General features: G+C 47.4%; 4 protein-coding genes across 4 annotated transcripts; 1 reads left to right on the forward strand and 3 right to left on the reverse strand.

Moving 5' to 3' along the window:
• Positions 1–485: 485 nt before the first annotated feature.
• Positions 486–737, forward strand: H6S33_007604 (uncharacterized protein; the record flags this gene model as incomplete). Its single annotated transcript, XM_044839104.1, has 1 exon — positions 486–737. A coding segment is annotated over one exon (252 nt), but the record flags the coding sequence as incomplete, so codon positions are not given.
• Positions 738–2,322: 1,585 nt separating this feature from the next.
• On the reverse strand, positions 2,323–9,915 carry H6S33_007605 (uncharacterized protein; the record flags this gene model as incomplete). Its single annotated transcript, XM_044839115.1, has 12 exons — positions 2,323–7,144; positions 7,201–7,812; positions 7,861–7,885; positions 7,967–8,140; positions 8,201–8,305; positions 8,432–8,452; positions 8,514–8,618; positions 8,674–8,887; positions 8,993–9,284; positions 9,357–9,455; positions 9,507–9,614; positions 9,683–9,915. The coding sequence occupies 12 exons, from the start codon at positions 9,913–9,915 to the stop codon at positions 2,323–2,325; spliced, it is 6,810 nt and encodes a 2,269-aa protein (XP_044688478.1).
• A 4,010-nt stretch (positions 9,916–13,925) lies between these two features.
• H6S33_007606 (uncharacterized protein) lies at positions 13,926–14,432 on the reverse strand (the record flags this gene model as incomplete). Its single annotated transcript, XM_044839126.1, has 1 exon — positions 13,926–14,432. The coding sequence occupies one exon, from the start codon at positions 14,430–14,432 to the stop codon at positions 13,926–13,928; it is 507 nt and encodes a 168-aa protein (XP_044688479.1).
• Positions 14,433–14,471: 39 nt separating this feature from the next.
• On the reverse strand, positions 14,472–16,690 carry H6S33_007607 (uncharacterized protein; the record flags this gene model as incomplete). The annotated part of the gene is made up of 5 exons (XM_044839138.1): positions 14,472–15,085; positions 15,137–15,187; positions 15,260–15,617; positions 15,711–16,531; positions 16,588–16,690. 5 exons carry the CDS (start codon positions 16,688–16,690, stop codon positions 14,472–14,474), a joined length of 1,947 nt encoding a protein of 648 aa, XP_044688480.1.
• Between the last annotated feature and the right edge of the window lie 4,980 nt (positions 16,691–21,670).

Here is a 21,670-nt window from a genome sequence, read left to right on the forward strand (position 1 = left end):
TTGATTGGGAAAGTGATAGCCAAAAAAAACACCAATGCCGCACCTACTCCGGAGACAGGTGTCCGCAACTATATATATGGATATAAGCGCAACTGGCAGCTTAACGTCTCCGGACGGAGATTATAAGATCAAGTGCATCCCGGGTAAGTTTCTACAGTCCCTCATGCATTATGTGCTCCTCCATTCCCCTTTCTCCCATTTTTCTTCTTTTTCGTTGTTGATGATGTAAGTAGGATATATTCACCGAGTTTACATCCCTACCATGCCTCCCTCACGTTATCCCGATGTAGGTACATGTATTTGCATAGTTACTTGGAACTCATCTAGACGCTATATGCAGGCTGTTCTGCTAACTTTCTCATGATTTCTCAAAAGACGAAGATCAATGCTAGAGCCGAGGGCCGGGGGTGATGGGGTATGTATATATGACCTGCATGGATTATCTATTTACTTAAGCTCCACCTTCACTTCCCGTGATTTTGCAGGGTGTTTTTGTCAGATACACTCACGTGACATGCTCCATGATGCTAAGATGGCCTGCATTCGATGTCACTCGCAATCCAACCAATATAATATATCGCAATGGCGAGAAGGGCAGACTTCGTAACCTTGACCATACTCCGATCCAAACCTCGTGGGATCCGGGAGTTAGGTGTTCAATAAGCCGACTTGAGCAGACGCGGTACTGGGGCAGCTCCAAACCTCTACAAACCCCTCTCCGCCCTTCTGGTTCTTGAAATAGTACGCTCGCCACATACTCATAGTATTGGAGGATTTCATTTGTTATTAAGAGTCACGGGTTCTGACTCATTCTTTATTTATTTCCTATTAGTCATTTTATTGCTTACGTGTTTATGACTTTTATTATATTTCTGTACTACCTTTCTTTAAGTATGAATATGGGGCAATTCCCCCTTAGAGTTAATCAACACGCTCAATTACTTCACTTCTCTATATACATTTATCTACTGGTCCCATCCTCCGTCTTCAGGACATATTGTGGCTATTGGCCGGTGGCCAATATATAGCTCAGCATACATATTGTAGAAGCTAACGTTAACTGCAAAGTCGGCTGGCGGTGCAAGATTGCCACGCTTGTCACCAAAGGTTTCTCTAAAGGTAGTGGAGTACAAAATTGTGTCTATCACAACGCCGTCGTGGGCTTAATATGTTATATGCCTTTCCTTTTCCTTCTTCTTTCCAAAGCCTCACCCTCATCGTCGTCTTGCCACCACCACACCACCATTATCATGATAACGACGGACAAGGATATACCGTATCTGCAGTAAATGATAAATAAAAAAAAAATGTCATTTGCCTCTAAATGGCTAGTCTTTTATTAACCGTGGTCATATAAATGACTATTTTAAAAGACCCAGTCATCTAGCCTATATATGGCTTTGTCACTTTTATACAGTAAATGACTTACATAGTCACCTACTTATCTTATGCTCCTCGAGCCGGGAACTAGCTGCCGAAGGGATATATATGCCTGAGATCGAGCACCAGCGCTCCATCACCCACTTCGAAAGTACCAAACTGTTATTGTTCCTATTGACTAGGTGGCGTATATGCATAGGCACTGTAACTCTTTGATAAAAGACTCAAAGTTCATGATGTCTGTCGGTCCTCAGCCATTGATTCGTGTTTGACGTTCATTTTGCGAGAGGAGGTACGTTGTGATTTTAGCTACAGACAAGCAGGCGTCGGTACAGAATTTATGTGATGCCCCCGGTCTTGTATTAGTTGTCGTACTCTTTATTGTTTGGTTTGCAAAAATACGACTTCCTCTCTGTTTCGTTAGTAGCGGGATATTGCAAAGCAATTGAGCGCCCATTTGAGCATAAAGTGCTAGATACCCGGACAACTCTCCTTACAGATTGATAGGGTTATAAAGCCATGCCGGCTGAGATCGTATAAATCGACGTATCTAAGTAATATGTAAAAATATATAGTGAAAAATGGAACATGAGAAATTGATTAGCGCGACGACAGCAGAATGGACTCGGAGGAAATATCAAAGTACATTATCTCCAGACAATCAACTCCACTTATACATAGAAATCATACCGCTGACATTTACGGGAGAATTAAGAAATAAATCATCTCAGACAAGAACATGAAATCTGGGATGACCCTATGTCATCCGGGTTCCGCCTCCACCCCAAGCCCCCGCACCACATTATTTCTCCGAAAGGATAAAGATTCATCGGCCAATCAACTATGACAGGATGATTACGAACTATTGGCAACTAGAGTACCAGGTTGGTATCTTTGTTGGGAGAAGAGGGCTCGTGAAGAGGGCCGACAGACAAGGGTCTACTAGTTAAGAGCCCCTTTAAGATGTTCTGCTGTCTCGGTGTGTCTATTCTGGAGAGCTGATGATAGAGGTGTTTGGCCACAGCTGTTTTTGCTGTCCATGTCCACCCCCGACTGCTGTAACAGAAGCTGCACTACCTTCGTCATCCCCTCTTTTGCAGCTCTTGATAGTGGTGTATCGCCAAGTTGGTTCTTGCAGTTCAGGTCTATCCCCGGCCTCTCTAGCAGGAGCAGTACTACTAGCGCCTTTCCATAACGTGCGGCTCTTGATAGTGGTGTATCGCCAAATTGGTTCTTGCAGTTCAGGTCTATCCCCGGCCTCTCTAGCAGGAGCAGTACTACTAGCGCGTGTCCATAACGTGCGGCTCTTGATAGTGGTGTATCGCCAAGTTTGTTCTTGAAGTTCAGGTCTATCCCCGACTGCTGTAACAGAAGCTGCACTACCTTCTTCTTCCCCTCTTTTGCAGCTCTTGATAGTGGTGTATCGCCAAGTTGGTTCTTACAGTTCAGGTCTATCCCGGGCCTCTCTAGTAGGAGCTGCACCACCTTCTCGTGTCCTTGACGTGCGGCTAATGATAACGGTGTATCGTCGAAACTGTCCCTGGTATTCAGGTCTATCTCCGGCCTCTCTAGTAGGAGCTGCACCACTTTCTCGTATCCTTGACGTGCGGCTAATGATAACGGTGTATCGTCGAAACTGTCCCTGGTATTCAGGTCTATCTCCGGCCTCTCTAGCAGGAGCTGCACCACTTCTGAGTATCCATAACGTGCGGCTCTTGATAGGGGTGTCTCACCCTCGTTGTTTTTGCTGTCCAGGTCCACCCCCGACTGCTGTAACAGAAGCTGCACTACCTTCTTCTTCCCCTCTTTTGCAGCTCTTGATAGTGGTGTATCGCCAAGTTGGTTCTTGCAGTTCAGGTCTATCTCCGGCCTCTCTAGTAGGAGCTGCACCACTTTCTCGTGTCCTTGACGTGCGGCTAATGATAACGGTGTATCGTCGAAACTGTCCCTGGTATTCAGGTCTATCTCCGGCCTCTCTAGTAGGAGCTGCACCACTTTCTCGTATCCTTTACGTGCGGCTAATGATAACGGTGTATCGTCGAAACTGACCCTGGTATTCAGGTCTATCTCCGGCCTCTCTAGCAGGAGCTGCACCACTTCTGAGTATCCATAACGTGCGGCTCTTGATAGCGGTGTCTCACCGTCGTTGTTTTTGCTGTCCAGGTCCACCCCCGACTGCTCTAACAGTAGCTGCACCACCTCTGCGAATCCATGACATGCAGCTGATGATAACGGTGTATTGCCGAAACTGTCCTTGGGATTCAGGTCTATCTCTGGTCTTTCTAGCAGTAGCCTCACTATCTCTGTGTGTCCCAGACACGCAGCTTCTGCCAGCGGTGTATCGATGTTCACGTCAACCCCCGAAATCCCCAGCACTAGCTTTACTAATTCACTACGCCTGGACGCCACAGCCGCTGATAGAAGTGTCTTACTCGCGACTTGCAGGTCTACTCCCGGCTTACGTAGCAGTATCCATATCACCTCTGCATGTCCATGGCGTACAGCTAATGATAGCGGTGTCTCACCGTCGTCGTTCTTGCTGTTCAGGCCTATCTCCGGCCTCTCTAGCAGGAGCTGCACCACTTCTGAGTATCCATAACGTGCGGCTCTTGATAGCGGTGTCTCACCGTCGTTGTTTTTGCTGTCCAGGTCCACCCCCGACTGCTCTAACAGTAGCTGCACCACCTCTGCGAATCCATGACATGCAGCTGATGATAACGGTGTATTGCCGAAACTGTCCTTGGGATTCAGGTCTATCTCTGGTCTTTCTAGCAGTAGCCTCACTATCTCTGTGTGTCCCAGACACGCAGCTTCTGCCAGCGGTGTATCGATGTTCACGTCAACCCCCGAAATCCCCAGCACTAGCTTTACTAATTCACTACGCCTGGACGCCACAGCCGCTGATAGAAGTGTCTTACTCGCGACTTGCAGGTCTACTCCCGGCTTACGTAGCAGTATCCATATCACCTCTGCATGTCCATGGCGTACAGCTAATGATAGCGGTGTCTCACCGTCGTCGTTCTTGCTGTTCAGGCCTATCTCCGGCCTCTCTAGCAGGAGCTGCACCACTTCTGAGTATCCATAACGTGCGGCTCTTGATAGCGGTGTCTCACCGTCGTTGTTTTTGCTGTCCAGGTCCACCCCCGACTGCTCTAACAGTAGCTGCACCACCTCTGCGAATCCATGACATGCAGCTGATGATAACGGTGTATTTCCGGAACTGTCTTTGAGATTCAGGTCTATCTCTGGTCTTTCCAGCAGTAGCCTCACTATCTCTGTGTGTCCCAGACACGCAGCTTCTGCCAGCGGTGTATCGATGTTCACGTCAACCCCCGAAATCCCCAACACTAGCTTTACTAATTCTCTACGCCCGGACGCCACAGCCGCTGATAGAAGTGTCTTACTCGCGACTTGCAGGTCTACTCCCGGCTTATGTAGAAGTACCCATATCACCTCTGCATGTCCATGGCGTACAGCTAATGATAGCGGTGTCTCACCGTCGTCGTTCTTGCTGTTCAGGTCTACCCCCGGCTTATATAGCAGTAGGCATACCACCTCTGCATGTCCGTGGCTTGCAGCTAATGCTAGCGGTGTCTCGCCGTCGTAGTTGTGGCTGTTCAGGTCTATCTCCGGCTTATATAGCAGCAGCTGCACCACCTCTGCACGTCCATGATGTGCAGCTAATGCTAGCGGTGTCTCGCCGTCGTTGTTTTTGGTGTTCAGGTCTACCTCCGGCTTATACAGCAGTATCCATACCACCTCTGTATTTCCGTGGTGTGCAGCTAATGATAGCGGTGTCTCACCGCCGTAGTTCTGGCTGTTCAGGTCTATCTCCGGCTTATATAGCAGCAGCTTCGCCGCCTCTGTGTATCTATTTCTAATAGCTAATGATAGCGCCGTAAAGCCAAGTTTGTCCTTGTTGTTCAGATCGATCTCTGGCTTCTCGAGCAGTAGCCTCACTATCTCTGTGTGCCCAAGATTTGCAGCTATTGATAGTGGTGTTCTGCCATACCTGTCTCGGTGGTTCAGATTTATTTCCGACCTCTCTATTAGTAGCTTCACTACCTCTATGCTCCCAAAAGTCACTGCTCGTGATAGCGCGCTATCTCCAAACATATCGGTTCGAATAATATCTACCCCCGGCTTCCCTAGCAGTAGCCATACCACCTCTGCATGTCCATGGCTTGCAGCTAATGCTAGAGGTGTCTCGCCGTCGTTGTTTTTGGTGTTCAGGTCTACCCCCGGCTTATATAGCAGTAGCCATACCACCTCTGCACGTCCATGGCGTGCAGCTAATGCTAGCGGTGTCTCGCCGTCGTTGTTTTTGGTATTCAGGTCTACCTCCGGCTTAGATAGCAGCAGCTTCACTATCTCTGTGCGTCCAAGATCTGCAGCTATTGATAGTGCTGTTTTGCCATACCTGTTTCGGTAGTTCAGATCTATTTCCCGCCTAGGCCTCTCTATCAGTAGCTTCACTACCTCTATGCTCCCCAAAGTCACTGCTCGTGATAGCGCGCGATCTCCAAACATATCGGTTCGAAAAATATCTACCCCCGGCTTCTCTAGCAGTAGCTTGAGCATAGCCCCGCTCCCCCGAGATGCATGAAATAGTGGTGTACGGCCACTTTGGTCCTCGCTGTTCAGGTCTACTCCCGGCTTCTCTAATAGCACATGTACTACCTCAAACTTCTCCCGATATACAGCCTGCGACAGCGGTGTATCCCCAAATTTGTCCTTGGCGTTCAAGTCTACCCCACTCTTCTCTAGCAGTATCTGCACGATCTTTGCATGTCCCTCGTGTGCAGCTCTTGATAGAGGTGTATTACCATTGTCGTTCTTGCTGTTCATGTCTATCCCCGGTGTGTCCAGTAGTATTTGCAAAATCTCTGAGTGCCCCTCATGCGCAACTTGCGATAGCGGTGTATCGCCATACCTATTATTGGTATTGAGTTGGCTGGCCGCGTCCAACCCCCTCGGCTGTTCTATCTCTATCATTGATAAATGATCATCCAGGCCGCGACCCGTCTCGTCGCCCCAAAGATACCTGTGGACGTTGTATAGATTGTAATAACACGCAGCCCAGAAGGGTGAGACATGAGACCCAGCAGGACCGTCGCTGGCCAAGACATCATCAATACGAACAATCCTTGAACCCCATGAGTGATATGCTGAGCCAGGTTTCAAAAACGCTTTCAAACAATCCTTCAGACAGTTACTCATAGAAGTGCCTGAATATTTAACATGGACATGCCAATGTGTTGTGGAATATGCAAGCAATTCGGGTATGTACTGGGCTTCCATGCCGGAATTGTAATTGGTGAGTACAGTCATAAGAAGCTCTGCCATATAGCAGTGAATTCTCTCCTTCGGGCTAAATTCAGGTTGCCGTTCCAAAAACTCCTGCACCGAAAGATGTGCAAGGCGGAGTCTTCCAACTGTTTCGTCGTATACGACAAGGTTATGGCAAATGCTGAGAATTTTACGTGTGGTCCACTCAAGCTTTCTCTGGTCCAATGCGGCCACGCCAGGTTTGACTGCCAACGCTTGAATGATCAGCTCAGGCGAGGTATTCTCCCCATATAGCACCCACTTCAGCACCTCCCGAGCCATAAAGCTCGCCGCTTCGCTTTGGGAGTCGATCCGGTCGAAAACCCCCCGGTAGGTTGAATCCAGGTCCTTTGGCAATTTCTCAAGCGCATCTTCAACATCTCCGGCAATATGTTCTTCACAAATCGCAATGATTTGGAAATGCGCCCACATAAACCTATAGATATACATATTAACGCGGGCTATCTCTACCAAGGGAGAGAGTCAACCCACACTCCACAGGCCTTTTGCTTTATCGTTGAAATAACCATATTTTTCAACTCCGGAGGCGCTTCTCCGCCAAGCAGTGACCTCTCCCCATATTCCAAGTCATCAGGTCTGCAACGTCGTTCAATCTCCGTATCGATAAATTTATTGATGTCTTCCGTATTATCGACAGAATGAATGTAATGATTCAAAAATCCACGTAACTTCTCGTCGATATCGCCGTCGTTCCTTGCGGTAACGAAGATTTTGATATTACTCGCTAGCGAAACAATCCTCTTCAAAGCATTGAAGAGACCACCCCGTGTTTGTGGATTGCATTCGTCAAGGGCGTCGATAATTATTGTCGTTTTCCATACCCCTTTCGATAGCTCCACAATGAGATCCTCACTCTCTTTAAGCTTGGGTGGTCCAGAGCTATGGCCTGTCTTTTCACGTTCTTCATATAATGATAGCAGTGGCGTTGGAAGATTCATCCCCGGGTACGCAAGGCACATCTGTTTGACGAGAGCTCTCATAATGCTTTCTGGGCTATCTCTACTCTCCTCTTGGTAAAGACAATAGAAATAGGCCAGTGCATGGTGATCGAGGTTCTTCGAGAACTCATCAATAACCATCGATCTATTCGCGCTTAACCTATGCTCCATATAGAAATGTCATACTACTCACGCCAACATGGTCTTGCCTGATCCCGCTACACTAGGTATCAGCCCGGAGCTCAATAAGATGGGAAGTATGGGGGGAGAAAATGGTATAACCACGGGGGAATATTTACCATCACCTCGTAGCCAGAACAGTGACGATGACTGTGATTCTTTCCAATCTCGAAATCTATTATTCTGTAGTAACCAAGTGCCGGTGTTGTCATGACGACGTTTGGAAAAATACGAGTGGTGATCCGTGTACTGCACATTCGACAGCCATTGCAAGATTTCCAGCCTCCTTCCACCTAAGAGGTTTTGAGTTTAAGTTAGAAGTGTAAATGAGAGCATCATCGGACAAGACTTACTCTCGACAGTTTTGAATATGGCCTCCACAACGCCCCCAACACGCTGGACCGGCTGCTGGACATTGAGAAGAAGAGCCCGCAAATCTTGTGCACTACTCTTCTGGACTTTACACAATTTAATTTCCATATTCACATGAGTGGGAATGGGAAAGGGAGTAATTAATGAATTAAACAAAAATAAAAAAGAAAAATGGGAAAGGGAGTGAGTCCTCGAATAAAGGCCATACGTACCAGAACGAACAGTAGCAGAAGCTGTATGATGTGAAGGTTGTTAGCAAAGCCATGATTCATGTTGTAACCTATGGGTATAAACCTTCTTTCTCGGCTGTATCGGCCCATCTTTCCACTTCTTCCTCCCCCGCCCTGAGCGCACTCGAACGCTCTCCTAATTCTGAAAGGAAACTATCAATGATCCGTCCTACGTGTATGTTTAGCGCAATGTGGCAAGTCCTGCTCCAGTGACTCTGGCTTACCAAACGTATTCTGCTCAAGGTACCGCTTGGCATAGAAAAGATATTCTATGATTGATTCATATAAGTTTATAATAGCATCATTGAGGTGTTTGGTTGAGCTGAGATTGTCCAGGGAGTAAAGCCTCTCGTAGATATCGCAAATACTCAATATCCGCACAAGATATTCCAGGCTCTCTGTAACAATCTTCATAGCCCCGGTATAAGCGGTCCCGACCTAGGTTTAGTAAGTAAGTAGCCAGTGGGGTACAGTCATGCCTATCGCCGAGCAACACATATCCACACATGTATAAACACAGCTGTACAGAGCGATGTCTCTTACCTGCAGTAGAAGCCGGAAACCCGACCATGCGAGGGCAACGATTTCTGGATGATGCTGGATGGCAATATCACCTATCCTAGCATACCTATTGAGCTGGCCAAGAAGTGCATCCATCAGAAATACTTTCTCCCCTTCCTTTGTGACTCTAAACCATCGTTTTTCTTCACATTGACCTCTTTTCTCTTCCACCTCTTGAATAAGTTCATCGACGAGTTTCATGCTTGTTGATGCTCTAGAACTGGAACTCCCGCCGCTTTTGGCTGCCCACTTTTTCCAAGCTTGTTCCCATAGGCTAGTAGTTGATTAGCCACGGTACCGATCTATTAGCATAGATGCTGGGGCGAAACACCACCAGTATTCCTACCTTTGCGGCCCAAGTACTGCCTGTTGTGTCAATAGTGCCGTCTGTTGGGTAGCGTTTGAGCGAATCGGGGGTGTTACTGTGGTTGTAGTAATTGCGGTACTAGGCATATCTATCAACATCTATATCAAAGAAGGTGCATGCGCTTCATACTTTACACTAGTAGCAGGTGTTGAAGTCCGCGCCATTGATCCGGCTGGCCCTAGGGATCTAGAGTTGACCACCTGGCCATGTACTGGGGAATTTGTGGCCGCCGCATAACTTTCATAGACAGTGAGCACCAACGTCACCGTCAATATTGCAAAACTCAAACACTCATGAATGCTTACGTCTCTATGATATTCCCATTAATACTTAAGTTGGGGGGGCGAGGCATGGAGTCCGGCACACGACTCGCAGTGCGGGGGTCGGGAGTCGCGAGTTCAGCGGGCCAGTTGGCGGACAAGGCCTGCGCAGTCGCCGCGGGGATTGGCGCATCAGTTAGGGTTTCCCTTGAACCACGACGAAACCTACGCGTGAGCCCCGGCCTCCCGGGTTTAAGTTTAGATTGTTCTGACCCCATAGCTTGAAGCTATTGATGTACCGGCCCGCAGGTTTTGTTCCGGGCAGTGAGGTCGTATATACGTAGATGACGGCGTATATAACGATGTCGATGGTAATATGAAGCTAGAAGGCCCTTAATTATGTTTAAGAAAGTTGTACGTGAATGATGGAATGGAGTTGTTTCGGTGTGCGAGAGAGGTTTAGGAAGGGGAACATACATATGTGCATGTAGGTATAGAGTACACGACAACGTTACTCAGCCTCGGCGGACGGTCACACAGTGTAACGTTGGAATTCCCCTATCTGGACATTTGTCTTCTAATCTTCCTTCATACTCGCTGTAAAAGGCAACTTCGACGTCTTGTGTGACAGTCCGCTGAGACGAATTACTGCGGTAGTTTACCATATAGGCAGTGAACTTCCTTACCGATCGAGCCTCTGCGGCTCTGCCTTATTGAGAGGAAGTCGAGCTTGGCCTGCAGCTGGCCGGCCAGCCGCTCACTGATGGATTAATTGGTCGGTCTCCAAGATTGACAGGGATTAGTGACAGGGTAGCTGACTAAGCGCGACCCATCAAATGTATCCTGAGCAGCTGGCGCAACTAAAGGATACATTATCGAAAGGGTGAACTGACTAGGAAGAACTATTGGAAAATTGAATATCAAGAAAGAGTGAAATGGCTGGGAGGGGGTCAATCCCCCGGGCGCGGGGGACCTTCGTAAAACTGGGGCAGACCGAAGCACTTGACCTCTCCATTAAAGGAACCTGCAACTCGCGGTCGCGAGCTGGCCACTGCTAGTCTAATCTAATATGTATTATCTTTACTCTCTGATGTACGCTCATTCAATCTGATTGGTCGAGAGAGACAGGGGCGGTTTATTAAGCGCGACACATCAAGATTCTGAGCACTCACGATTGAATGGGCTGAAGGTCCTCCATAACTGTGAATTGGAGAGAGTGGGAGGTAGAAGTGGGAGGAGGGAGGGGCCGAAGGCCCCCCCATTGAAGGCCTTTCACTATTATTGAACACTTGATTGATACCCATAATCCAAAATATAACTCGCGGTCGCGAGGTGGGCTACTACTAGTATGTAGGTACTGTGGTTGGGTTTTCCCGACTCTTTTTACTCTGATTGGTCGAGAGTGACAGGGGTGGTTTAGTAAGTACGATACTGATGGAAGGAAGGAGGAGGACGGGGCCGAAGTCCCCAATAATTCTAGAGAGAGAATTGAATCAATTGGAGGGAGAGTGGGAGATGGAAGTGAAGATGGGGGGGCGGAGCCCCCCATTGAAAGCCTTCCACAATTTTTGAAAACTTGATTGATACCCATATATAATCCAAAGTAAATACCTACAACTCGTGGTCTCGAGGTGGTCCCTTAGTAGTACATGTACTCATATAGAGTATGGTGCGTCCAGTCTTAAAGGTGACACGGCGGCATATGGAAGTGGTACATACAAGCGTGGCTGCAATGTGACTCCAAGGCCAATCAGGCAGGGGGGGCAGGTTAGCTTTTTGCAGGGTATCCCATAAACCGTCGATGTTGATACCCCTAATGTGAGACCAAAAGCCACAGCACGATTGGGTAAGGGGTCAACGAAAACCACAAAACCTATTGGCCCTAGCCACCTCTTGGTGTTTGTAAAGGGCTGTCAGCATTGTCTCGACGGTTTATTGGATAAATGGGTATATATGTTATACCCCAGCGACGTACGCTCTCCATTCAGGAACGCAATTCTATACCAGAGCGTTCGCCGATAGAACCCCCAGCTAGGAATGCCACACCTGTGCTTAGCAACTTAAACCTTATGTTCCAGCATTGGATGCATGTATATTGGGTCCAAACCAGTAGAAGAGGTTCCTCAAGCACCATTATGTATTTGAGTATATGTAGTGTATTTATTTGGATAAATCCTCAGTGACATGAGTTTCAACAAGCGGTTGCGAAAGACAATACCGACATTCACGCTGACATCAGCATTTACATGACCGATACTTGAGCTGGTGCTAGCTCTCAGTACTAGTGTTGTCCGATATAACAATGCGTTCATGATTGGGGGGCTAAATTGATACCACATCCGTGAATAGGATATCTCATTCATGACCGTTCCTGCCAGTGACTGGGGAGCGTTTGTCGCTAGGACATAACATATATAATACAGTACCTACGTACATACTGTTTCACTTTATTTACTCTTGGCAGCTTTTTATTACAGACAAAAACAGCCAATTTCAAGATAGACTATATCAGAAGTCTGTCTTTTTCATCATTGTTTCCAGCTTTTGTGTTCTAATTTTGATATCTACATATATTATACATGGAGTGGTGAAGTTACATTTAGGGTCCGTTTGGGAGATGGCCTCAGTAGAAAACAACGTTTCAATCATTCTCCGTTAGTGGATGGGATAGTGAGAAATTTCGAAACGGAGTTTTAAGCAAAAATTAGGTCCTAGTTGCTTATTGAAACTCTCTGTTTTCATGGAGTTAACGTTGTTTTCTGGACGCGCAAAATGAGTCACTAAACACAATCCGTTTTCTCAGAACGGAGTATTTAGCCCTATAACTCCCTTTTTGACGGCTCCCAAACTGGCTCTAAGTAGCTTGAGGAAACCGAATTGCAACATTCATAGACTCACACAACGGTTACATCCATACAAGTAAAATTTGAGCATGTAGCGTGCAACTCACAGGCGTGAAGTGGACCTGTCCTCTTGGAGGATAACTACATATTTTCGTTGCGAAGGACATCCTTAACTACAAACCTCACTGATTCTGTTAGCTCATCTCTCTAGATTTAAAGACTACCGGTAAGCTCACGTTATATAAGCTGCCCCTATATAGTACCAAGTGAATATAATATGGTATTCAAGATTGAATTGCAAGAATCGTGGGTCAGCTCACTATTCGGGTGTATGGGTTCCGTGCCACCGGTGAATAGCTCGAATTCATGAATGGACTTGAGGTAGTTGCGAATGGACTACTAACCTCATATATCTATAGCTAGACCGCAAACAACAAATAATTGATTTAGATCAATGTCCAATAAACCCCGCAGCTTCAGGGGATCTCTGTAACCTCCAGCGACCTCAAAGACCTCAAGGAGGGCAAAAGTGAGCTCTAATCAGTAATTGATACCTCCGTAATGCGTAGAAACAGCCAGTGATGTCCTTAAAGACTCGGTTAATCAGCATCCTTCATATGATCGATCTCCATTAGGGCCCTGAAACCTCAAGTGGCCGCATAAAAACTGTTGAAGAATATTTTGAAAACTATATTTTGATACAGTTAGTCCATTCGTCAATCGACCGGTACTATCATAGATATATGTAGCAAGCATTCCATTTGCGAGTTCGAGATATTTGCCAGTCACCCGGAACACATGCCTACCACTCCCTCTCAAGGGGGTGAGTAGCAAGTATTCTGCAGGGTATGAAGGGGGTAGTAAAAGTCGGTGGGGGGAGCCTGCGATAGGGGTCCTGAGGGATTCTAGTGTTGGTAAGGGTTAATGGGATAAGGGAAGCAGCAGCACGGTGGTCTTCTTTAGTAAAGAAGAGGAAGTGATATTATATAGTAATAGACAGCGTAGGTAGAGAAGACATTGTGTATCAAAAAAAAGAAGAGAAAGAGAACAGAAGCGAGGGTGAAACCTCCTAATATACCTAAGGAAATCCCAGCGATGACAAATCCAAAGTAACTCATACCCTTGCGACCAACAGAACCCAATAGAACTTAATAGAATCCTTCTGACTAATTCAACTCCTCGTAACCCAGTGTAGTAACTAATCGATCCATGAAAGTAGCCCCTCCCTTCAAGCGCGAGCTCCTGCGATCCTTAACCCTAACTTTTACTTCCAATAGCCCAGGTTTGATAGGGTTGCATGTATGGAAAATATCAACGGCGGTGGTATTGTCTTGGTATACAGTGGGTTCCCAGGTGGGATCGGTGTAGCCTGTCCATTTAACAAAATATTGCAGGCCGTTATTTTTTGTTTCCCATGAGTCTAGGATTTCTTCGACCGCGTACTCCTATTCCTGTTCAACGATGATAGGTGGGGGTGGTGGTTGGATTTGCCCGGGGACGAGATCATTTGCAGCGGAGTCTAGCAGCGATACATGGAAGACGGGGTGCATTTTCATGCTCCTAGATAGGTCGATTCGGTACGCATATGGCGATATGATTTCTTTGACGGGGAACGGTCCCAGCTTCTTCCAGTCTAACTTTCGAGAGTTACGGGTGTTTCGGATATTTTTTGCTGAAACAAACACCATATCGCCGACATCGTAGCGCGGTGCCAGCATTCGTTTGGTATTCACGGCTTGTTCTTGTGGGTATTGCGCCGTGCGGATATTGGAACGTAGGTGTTCGTTGAGCTCTTTCATCTTCGAAGTGAAGTCCTTAGTGTTGACGCTCGGTGGGGTCCTGTCAAGTGGTTTAATCATCACTGTAAACTGGGGGTGGAAGCCATAGTTCGTGAAGAATGGTGTAGCTTTGATGGATGTGGAAATCTGGTTGTTGGCAGAGAATTCTGCCATAGGGAGCCATTATACCCAATCGTCCTGTTAATAAGAGACTTATCCATGTAGGTATTGTTCCATTACGGCGTTCAGTCTTTCAGTTTGGCCGTCGGTCTCTGGGTGGAAGGTGGTGGACATTCTTGCTTCGATGCCGAGGTGTTTATAGAGAGTCCTCCAGAATTTGGCTGTAAATTGCAAGCCACGGTCGGAGGTGACATGTGTGGGTAGCCCGTGGAGTTTCCATGTATTTCGCAGGTATAACTGGGCGACGTCTTCGGAGTTGATGGTGGTGTTGCAGGATAGGAAATATCGCATCTTTGTTAACCGGTCAACAACTACCATGATTGCGTTGTACCCCTCGCTCTCCGGTAGGCCAGTAACGAAGTCCATTGATACCTCTTGCCATGGTTGTTCGGGGATCGGTAAAGGTCGAAGTATGCCGAGTTTTCCCTGGGTGTTGGGTTTACTTCGTTGACAGCTGTGGCAGTTCCGAACATAGCGGGCAATATAATTCCACATAAGGGGCCAGTAGTAGTCTCGACTGATGAGTTCAAATATTTTTTCACGTCCAGGGTGTCCGGCAGAGACAGCGTCGTGGTACAGTTTGAGGATCCGGAGTTTAAGAGGGTCGTAGTCGGGTACATATATGCTACCTCGGTAGAACAATCGGCCTTCAACCTCGGTGCATTCGGCGAGTGATATGTCCTTTGATTGTCATTCACCTTTGATCCGCATATCCAGTATCCTTTGTGGGAATGGGCCAGTGTTATATTCTTCATCAAATAGTGTGCTCAGTGAGGCGTTCTTTTCAGCGGATTCATTTCACAAAGAACCCGCCAACAAACTAAGCTTTGCTTCAAGATCCTCCTTTTTCAATATGAATTGACTCTGGTGTAATTGCCTTTCATCCCCCTCTCCAGGGAGATCTCCTGATCTCCTTGTCAATGCGTCCAGTTTTCCTCCTTGTTTCCCTGGTCGGTACTTGATGACAAAATTGAACCGTGAGAGGTATTCCGCCCAACGTGCTTGTCTCCGGTTGAGTTGTTTAGTACTCATAAAGTATTTAAGATTCTTATAATCGGATATAACGGCGATTGGGTGTGTAGCCCCTTCAAGTTCCGGTCGCCATTCTTCAAAGAATCGAATGATCGCCAATAATTCTTTGTCATAAATCTCGTAGTTGCATTCGGCAGGGAAGTGCTTCTTTGAGAAGTATGCGACGGGTCGAAGGGTACCATTACCATCGTATTGAGAGAGTACACTGGCAGAGATTTAGTTAGATGCATCGGTTTCCACAGTAATTTCCTTCTCGGGGTCGAAATGGGTGAGGATGGGAGCGGTTGTGAAGGCTTCCTTCAGGGCATTGAAGGTAGCTTGGGCTTCGGGTATTAATCCGAACGATATGTCCTTATGTGTCAGTCTGGTAAGGGGAGAAGCCTCTTGCAGTTCTGAGAACCCACGTATGAATCGGCGGTAAAAGTTGGCAAACCCCAGGAATGCTTGCACATCCTTAACTGTTTTAGGAACAGTCCAATTCTTCAGTGTATCCACTTTCTTTGGATCCATTTTAATGACGGTGGGTTCGATGATGAGGCCAAGGTAGGTACTACTTTGTGTGTGAAACTCGCATTTCTCTGGTTTCAGCAGTACTCCATTTCTTTGTGGAGCTTCCAGGACTTTTTCGAGATGTACCTGATGTTCCTCGAGGGTATCGCTATAGATGAGAATATCGTCAAGGTAGGCTGTACAGAACAGGTCGAGGTAGTCACGGACGCCATCGTTGATAAAGTGTTGGAAGGTGGCTGGCTCGTTGGTGAGGTCGAAAGGCATTACCGTATATTCGAAATGCCCGTAATGGGTACGAAAGGCTGTTTTCCATTCTTCATCCTCAGCCATTTGGATCTGGTTATACCCTTGGCGAAGGTCAAATTTGGTGTACCACTTGACCTTGGAGAGGCGGTCGAGAGTTTCCCAGATAAGCGGCAGCAGATAGTGGTTTTTTACGGTAAGTTCATTAAGGCCACGATAATCGACGCAGAGACGGAGTGTTCCATCGGCCTTTTTAACAAATAGGACGGGGGCACCGGCGGGGGAAGAGCTGGCCTGGGTGAAGATCTCTCAAGGTTATACTGTATGTATTGGTTGAGTACGATGTGTTCATCACGGGACACACGGTAGAGTGACCCGAATGGGGGTTCTTTTCCTTCCTTGAGCGGTATCTTGTGGTCATAGGGGCGGCGTGGCGGCATTTCGTTAGCAAACTTCTCGTCCATCATCTTATGGAATCTCTTGTACCGGATTGGAACTCAGTTTCTCCAGTCTTCCTTGGGGGCCTTGCCCATGGCTTGATCGATTTCCTCTATAGTTGTACTGAAGATTTGGAGTTTGTCCCTTCGAGCAAAGCGGAAGAGGGCAGCTGAACTGACGAGGTGGAAGCGGGGTGGTGGTGAAATTCCTTTAATGGGAACGGGTTTTGCGGAGGAGTTGCACTTGCGCTTGCAGTATTCGGAGTCGAGCAGTAGGCTATTATCTTTAAACCATAGTGTGGCGTCGTATAGTTGAAGCCAAGGGATCATGAGTATGAGTGGGGAGGAGCCGAGTTTGGTGATGAAGAAGGGGATAGTTTCGTGGTGGGAGTCGATTGACAGTGGTAGGTAGCACAGGTGGGTGATCTGTCCGGAGGATATGGGCCGCCCGTCGATGACTTCAAGAGTACGGAGTGATTTGAGGGGGAGGAATGGGAGGTTGTTATGGCGCGCGAATGTTTCATCAATGAATGGGAATCCGGAGCAACCGGTATCAATCAATGCGTGGGTTTGAACGGATATTTTATTGTTTACAATTTTACAAGAAGCAACAAAATGATCTCCATCCAATTTATCCTCCACAGACGATACCGAGAAGCCAGTGATAGAAAATGCAGACAAAGAAGAAACATTAGGAGGTCCCAAGCAGGGGCCATTGATCAAGCCCGGGACTACTGAAAACCCGACTCAGAGGAGGTGGAACTAGCGATCGGCGGGACAGTGGGTCGGCGGCAGCGGCGGGGGCAGTGAATTGTCCCATCCTGTTACGGATGGCCCGTTGTTCGGTATAACGTGGGCCTATGGGTAAGAAACTATAATGCCAAGGAATACAACCGAAGTAAGAATGTAGTAGAAGATGTTCGTGACTATGGACTATGAGGCGGCTCCGTTTGATCTGACAACCAAACTGAACCCTATGACGTAGCGTAGAACAAGAATAATATTCGTGGAGTAGAATACAGAAGAAGAAGAAGAAGAAACTTATATTGCTTTGAAGTAGAAGACTTATCGCACGCCGACCCAACCGCCTAAAACACGAACCGAACAAAAGAAAGAAAGAAAACCAACAAACGCAAACGAACAAAACAAGAACAAAGCAAGCACAAACAAACGCAAACAATAACAAGGAGATTCCAAAACGACACTCAACCAGAAAAACCCAACGACAAGAAGAATAACATATCTCAGCGGACTCGAGCGCTGGATCCATCAAAACGAAATTAAAATCAAAATTTAAAGAGTAAAAGGAAACTGCCCTTCCTAATCCCGTTCCTAATCATTTTCTTCCATCCCCTCTTCCAGGTCCGCCTCCGCCTCCGCCGACTCGTACCATTTTGAGAGTTGAGATTGTTTTGCAAATTGTAGGATGAGGTGCGTTCTCAGGTTTGTAAACATCCAGTTTTCCCAGGTCATCGCTCCGGGGATCTTTTCTATCAGAGGGGTACGGATTCGAGCCCACGCTGGGCATTCCATAAGTATATGTTTCGCTGAGTTTTCCATACCACACTGGCATGTTTCGGGGTCTGTATGTACTGCGTGTTTATCGATTCGGGTGGTTTGGCACCGGATTCGAAATACTTTTTTTGCTTCCGTAAGGGTGAGTTTCGCTATCTTGGGAGGGGGGCGGAATTCCCCCCGATGGTGGTAGTTCGGTATTGATTGTGTATTCCATTCTTCCAACAGATGGTCGCGTAGTAGTTTATTTTGGTTCCACTTATCTCTCGCATTTCCGGGGGTCTGATATGGGAGTAGTAGGGAGGCGATTCGGTGTAAGCCTGTTCCTTTGATATTTGCTTCTCTGTATGGGAGGAGCTCGATCAGGGATTCATTGTTGGGGTGGGTTGCGTCGGTGCAGAGTATTCTGGTTCTGTACTTTCTTGAGCGATATGTCAGAAGATATTCTAAGCGGGGTAGGCCTGCTTCTCGGAGGAGTTTAGCTCTTTTGGTCCATCGTGGTAGGCCGGTGATGATCCGGGCCGCTTCATTATATAGTGGTTCGAGGGATCTTATAATGTGGTCTGCGCCAGTCCACCAAGCCTCGGATCCGTAGAGTAGACTTGGGAGGAAGCCTTGTGTTATGATGTGATGAATCGTTTTAACCGTTATGCCTGGCAGGCGAGCGGTGTATCGGATCTGGTGGAGGGCTTTAAGGCCTTTTGCGATCGCTGCTTCGATGTGGGGCCGGAAGGAGATGGTCGGGTCTATCCAGACTCTACATATTTCAGCCTCTCCTTGGGGTGTATATTGATGTTGTTAATTTTGACCGGAAGTCGTGGTTGTTGTGTGGATGATGTGGTGGGCCGGAAGAAGATCAGGTCGGATTTATCTGGGTCGTATTTAATTTGGAGTGGCTCAGCTTTTATTAGTCTCTCTCTCATTCGTTCCTCCATTCTCTTGATTATCAAGCCTGGTGTTTTGGATATTTGCACCAGCGCATCGTCATCAATGTATGTGGTGTCCATCTCTTTCGGGCTGCTTGTTGGGTCCAGGATTACTCCAGCATAGATCATGAATAGTACCGGGGACATGGGGCTACCTTGCGGCACTCCAGAATCATAGGGCTTTGGTTCCTCTAGCTCATGGTTAAATTGGAACTGTAGTTTTCTGCCGGTATTGAATTCCTTGCACCATTCTGTTAAGTAGGTAGGGAATTTTTGTTGATGCATAATTTCCGCGAGGAGTAGGTGGTCGACGCAGTTAAATGCTCCTTGGATATCGTTGGTTAGGATCGCTGGTCTGTCTCGCCGAGCGATTCCGGTACTGTTTTTCAGTAGTAAGTTTTGTTGTATTGGTATTAAGGTTCTCAGGAGGGCATCGATTGCCGAAATGGTTGGTCTTCCTCCAAATTGGTTCGCTGAGAGTGTGCCTAGGATTTCTCCAGCGGTGCAGAGTCTCTGGGCCACTATCTTCTCCAGGATTTTGCTGAAACATTGTAGAAGGGAAATGGGCCGATAGGCTTTTGCTTCATGATAGTTTGCTTTGCCGGGTTTCGGGATCGGGATGCACTTAGCTATTTTCCATTCCGCTGGCTGTACTCCGTGCCGGAGCATAGCGGAGAACATGTCTTGGATTAAAGTTGTATTTGCTTTCACTATTGCTTTAATAAACGTATAGGGGATGCCGTCCGGGCCGGTCGCCGAGTGCGCTGGACAGGAGTCGATTGCTTTATTAAGTTCTTCGGGGGTGACTATGTCGAAGGTGTTGCTAAGGTCAAAAGAGGGGGGCCTAATGTTCAAGGGGGGATGGTCGGGGGACGTCCGTTTTGAGGAGAAAAGTTGGGCTCTTAGAGCTTGACACTTCCCCGCAAACGTTTCTTCACCTTGTATTGTTGGTATGATTGTGTCTCTTCTCCTCCCTGCATTTAGGATTCTCCAGACTTCACTACCTTTCGCCTCGTTCATCGTCTTTTCCCGCTGGTCCGCTTTTGCTTTCCGGATCATGACTGTCCATTCTCTGCATGCCTTCCGGTGCTCCTCCACGCGGTTGGGTTTCTTTGTATTTCTCGCCTTCCTTTCTGCTGCATTTACCCTTGCCTTCATTTGTTTCATTTCCTCTGACCACCAGGAGTTGGCGCTTACTCCTTCCTTCGAGAGTGGTGTTACTATACTGATTGTTGCCCTGACCAGTTCTAGGAAGAAGTCGACAGTTTGTTCCGTATGTTCCTTAGTTTCCCATGCCTCTGCAGGGAGGGAAATGTTTGACATGTGGTTCTCCAATAGCTTCCAGTCTGTTTGTCGCCACATTCGTCTTGGTACAAAAGGTGGTTTTTCCAGGTGTAAGTGGACGGAGGTTCTCCCGTGGTCTGAGCCCGCTCCGTAGGGTTCAGTACTCCATCGTAGGTTGTGGTCGAGTGTTGGGCCTTTTACAAATGCAAGGTCGATGGTTGTGGGCCTTTTCCCTCTGTCTCTGGGGAAGTGCGTAAAGACGCCTGGTTCGTTCAGGAGGGTCAGTTTCTGTCGGGTTATCCATCGTTTTAGCCGTGCGCCATTGACGCGGTCTGCTCGAATGTTGTTTCTGTATTCATGTGAATTTACTCCGTACCACATCTGATGGTGGCAGTTGAAGTCTCCCATTACTAGACAGTTATCAAGGGTTTGGATTGTACTTGCTATTTGAGCGAAGGGGCCACTTCGGCCTGGGGAGTATATGTTTAGGATTTGGGTTTTTTTGGTTTGGATTTCTACCGTGATCGATACTATGAAATTCTCGTGTGTGTAGTGGTGTTTTGGTTTGAGATTGGCATGTTTGCGGACGTATGTTGCACATTTTGTATTGGTGTTGCTGGCCGTAAAAATATAAAAGAGATTTGATTCTGGTGGGTATCCCTCTGCTGAGGTCCATGGTTCTTGTAGTAATAGGAAATAAATACTAGAGTCTGTTTCCGCTTCTTCTACCGCCGCCTTGGTAATAAGTTCGCTCCGTGCACAATTGAGTTGGTGTGCGAGCGCGGTGGTTCGAGGCCTAAGCATTATTTGTCATGGGTTGGTCGTCTTCGGGAACGGGTGTGGCTCCGACTGGGGCGGTGGCTGGTACTTGAATTATCGGAAGCAACTCTTGAACGGGTGCGGCCGGTGGGTCTTGAGCGGGTGGGGCGTTTTCCTTTCCTTTGTTGAGGAATCGGCGTTTGACTCTCTCGGGGCACGCTGGGTCGGAGGCCTTATGGATTCCTTTACAGTTCAGACATCTGATTGGGGTGTGGGTGCATCTATATCCTCCCTGGCATTGATTGCATGGGTGGAAGCTGGTGAGGTGATCTCCGGCACAATGACCGCATCTCCCATTGTTTTTGCATTTCTCCTGGCGATGACCGTATTCGAGGCACTTCGCGCACTGGGTGTCTGGGAAGGTTGGGAGGAAGGCCTCGATGTGGCAGCTTCGGTTAAAGAGGGATAGGAACTTAACTCCTAATGTTTCCATTGTGACTTGTCCTGGGAGCGCGATGACCATTGA

This window comes from Morchella sextelata (assembly GCF_020137385.1).
Source record: "Morchella sextelata strain SCLS chromosome Unknown scls_24, whole genome shotgun sequence".
Classification (NCBI taxonomy): Eukaryota; Fungi; Ascomycota; class Pezizomycetes; order Pezizales; family Morchellaceae; genus Morchella; species Morchella sextelata.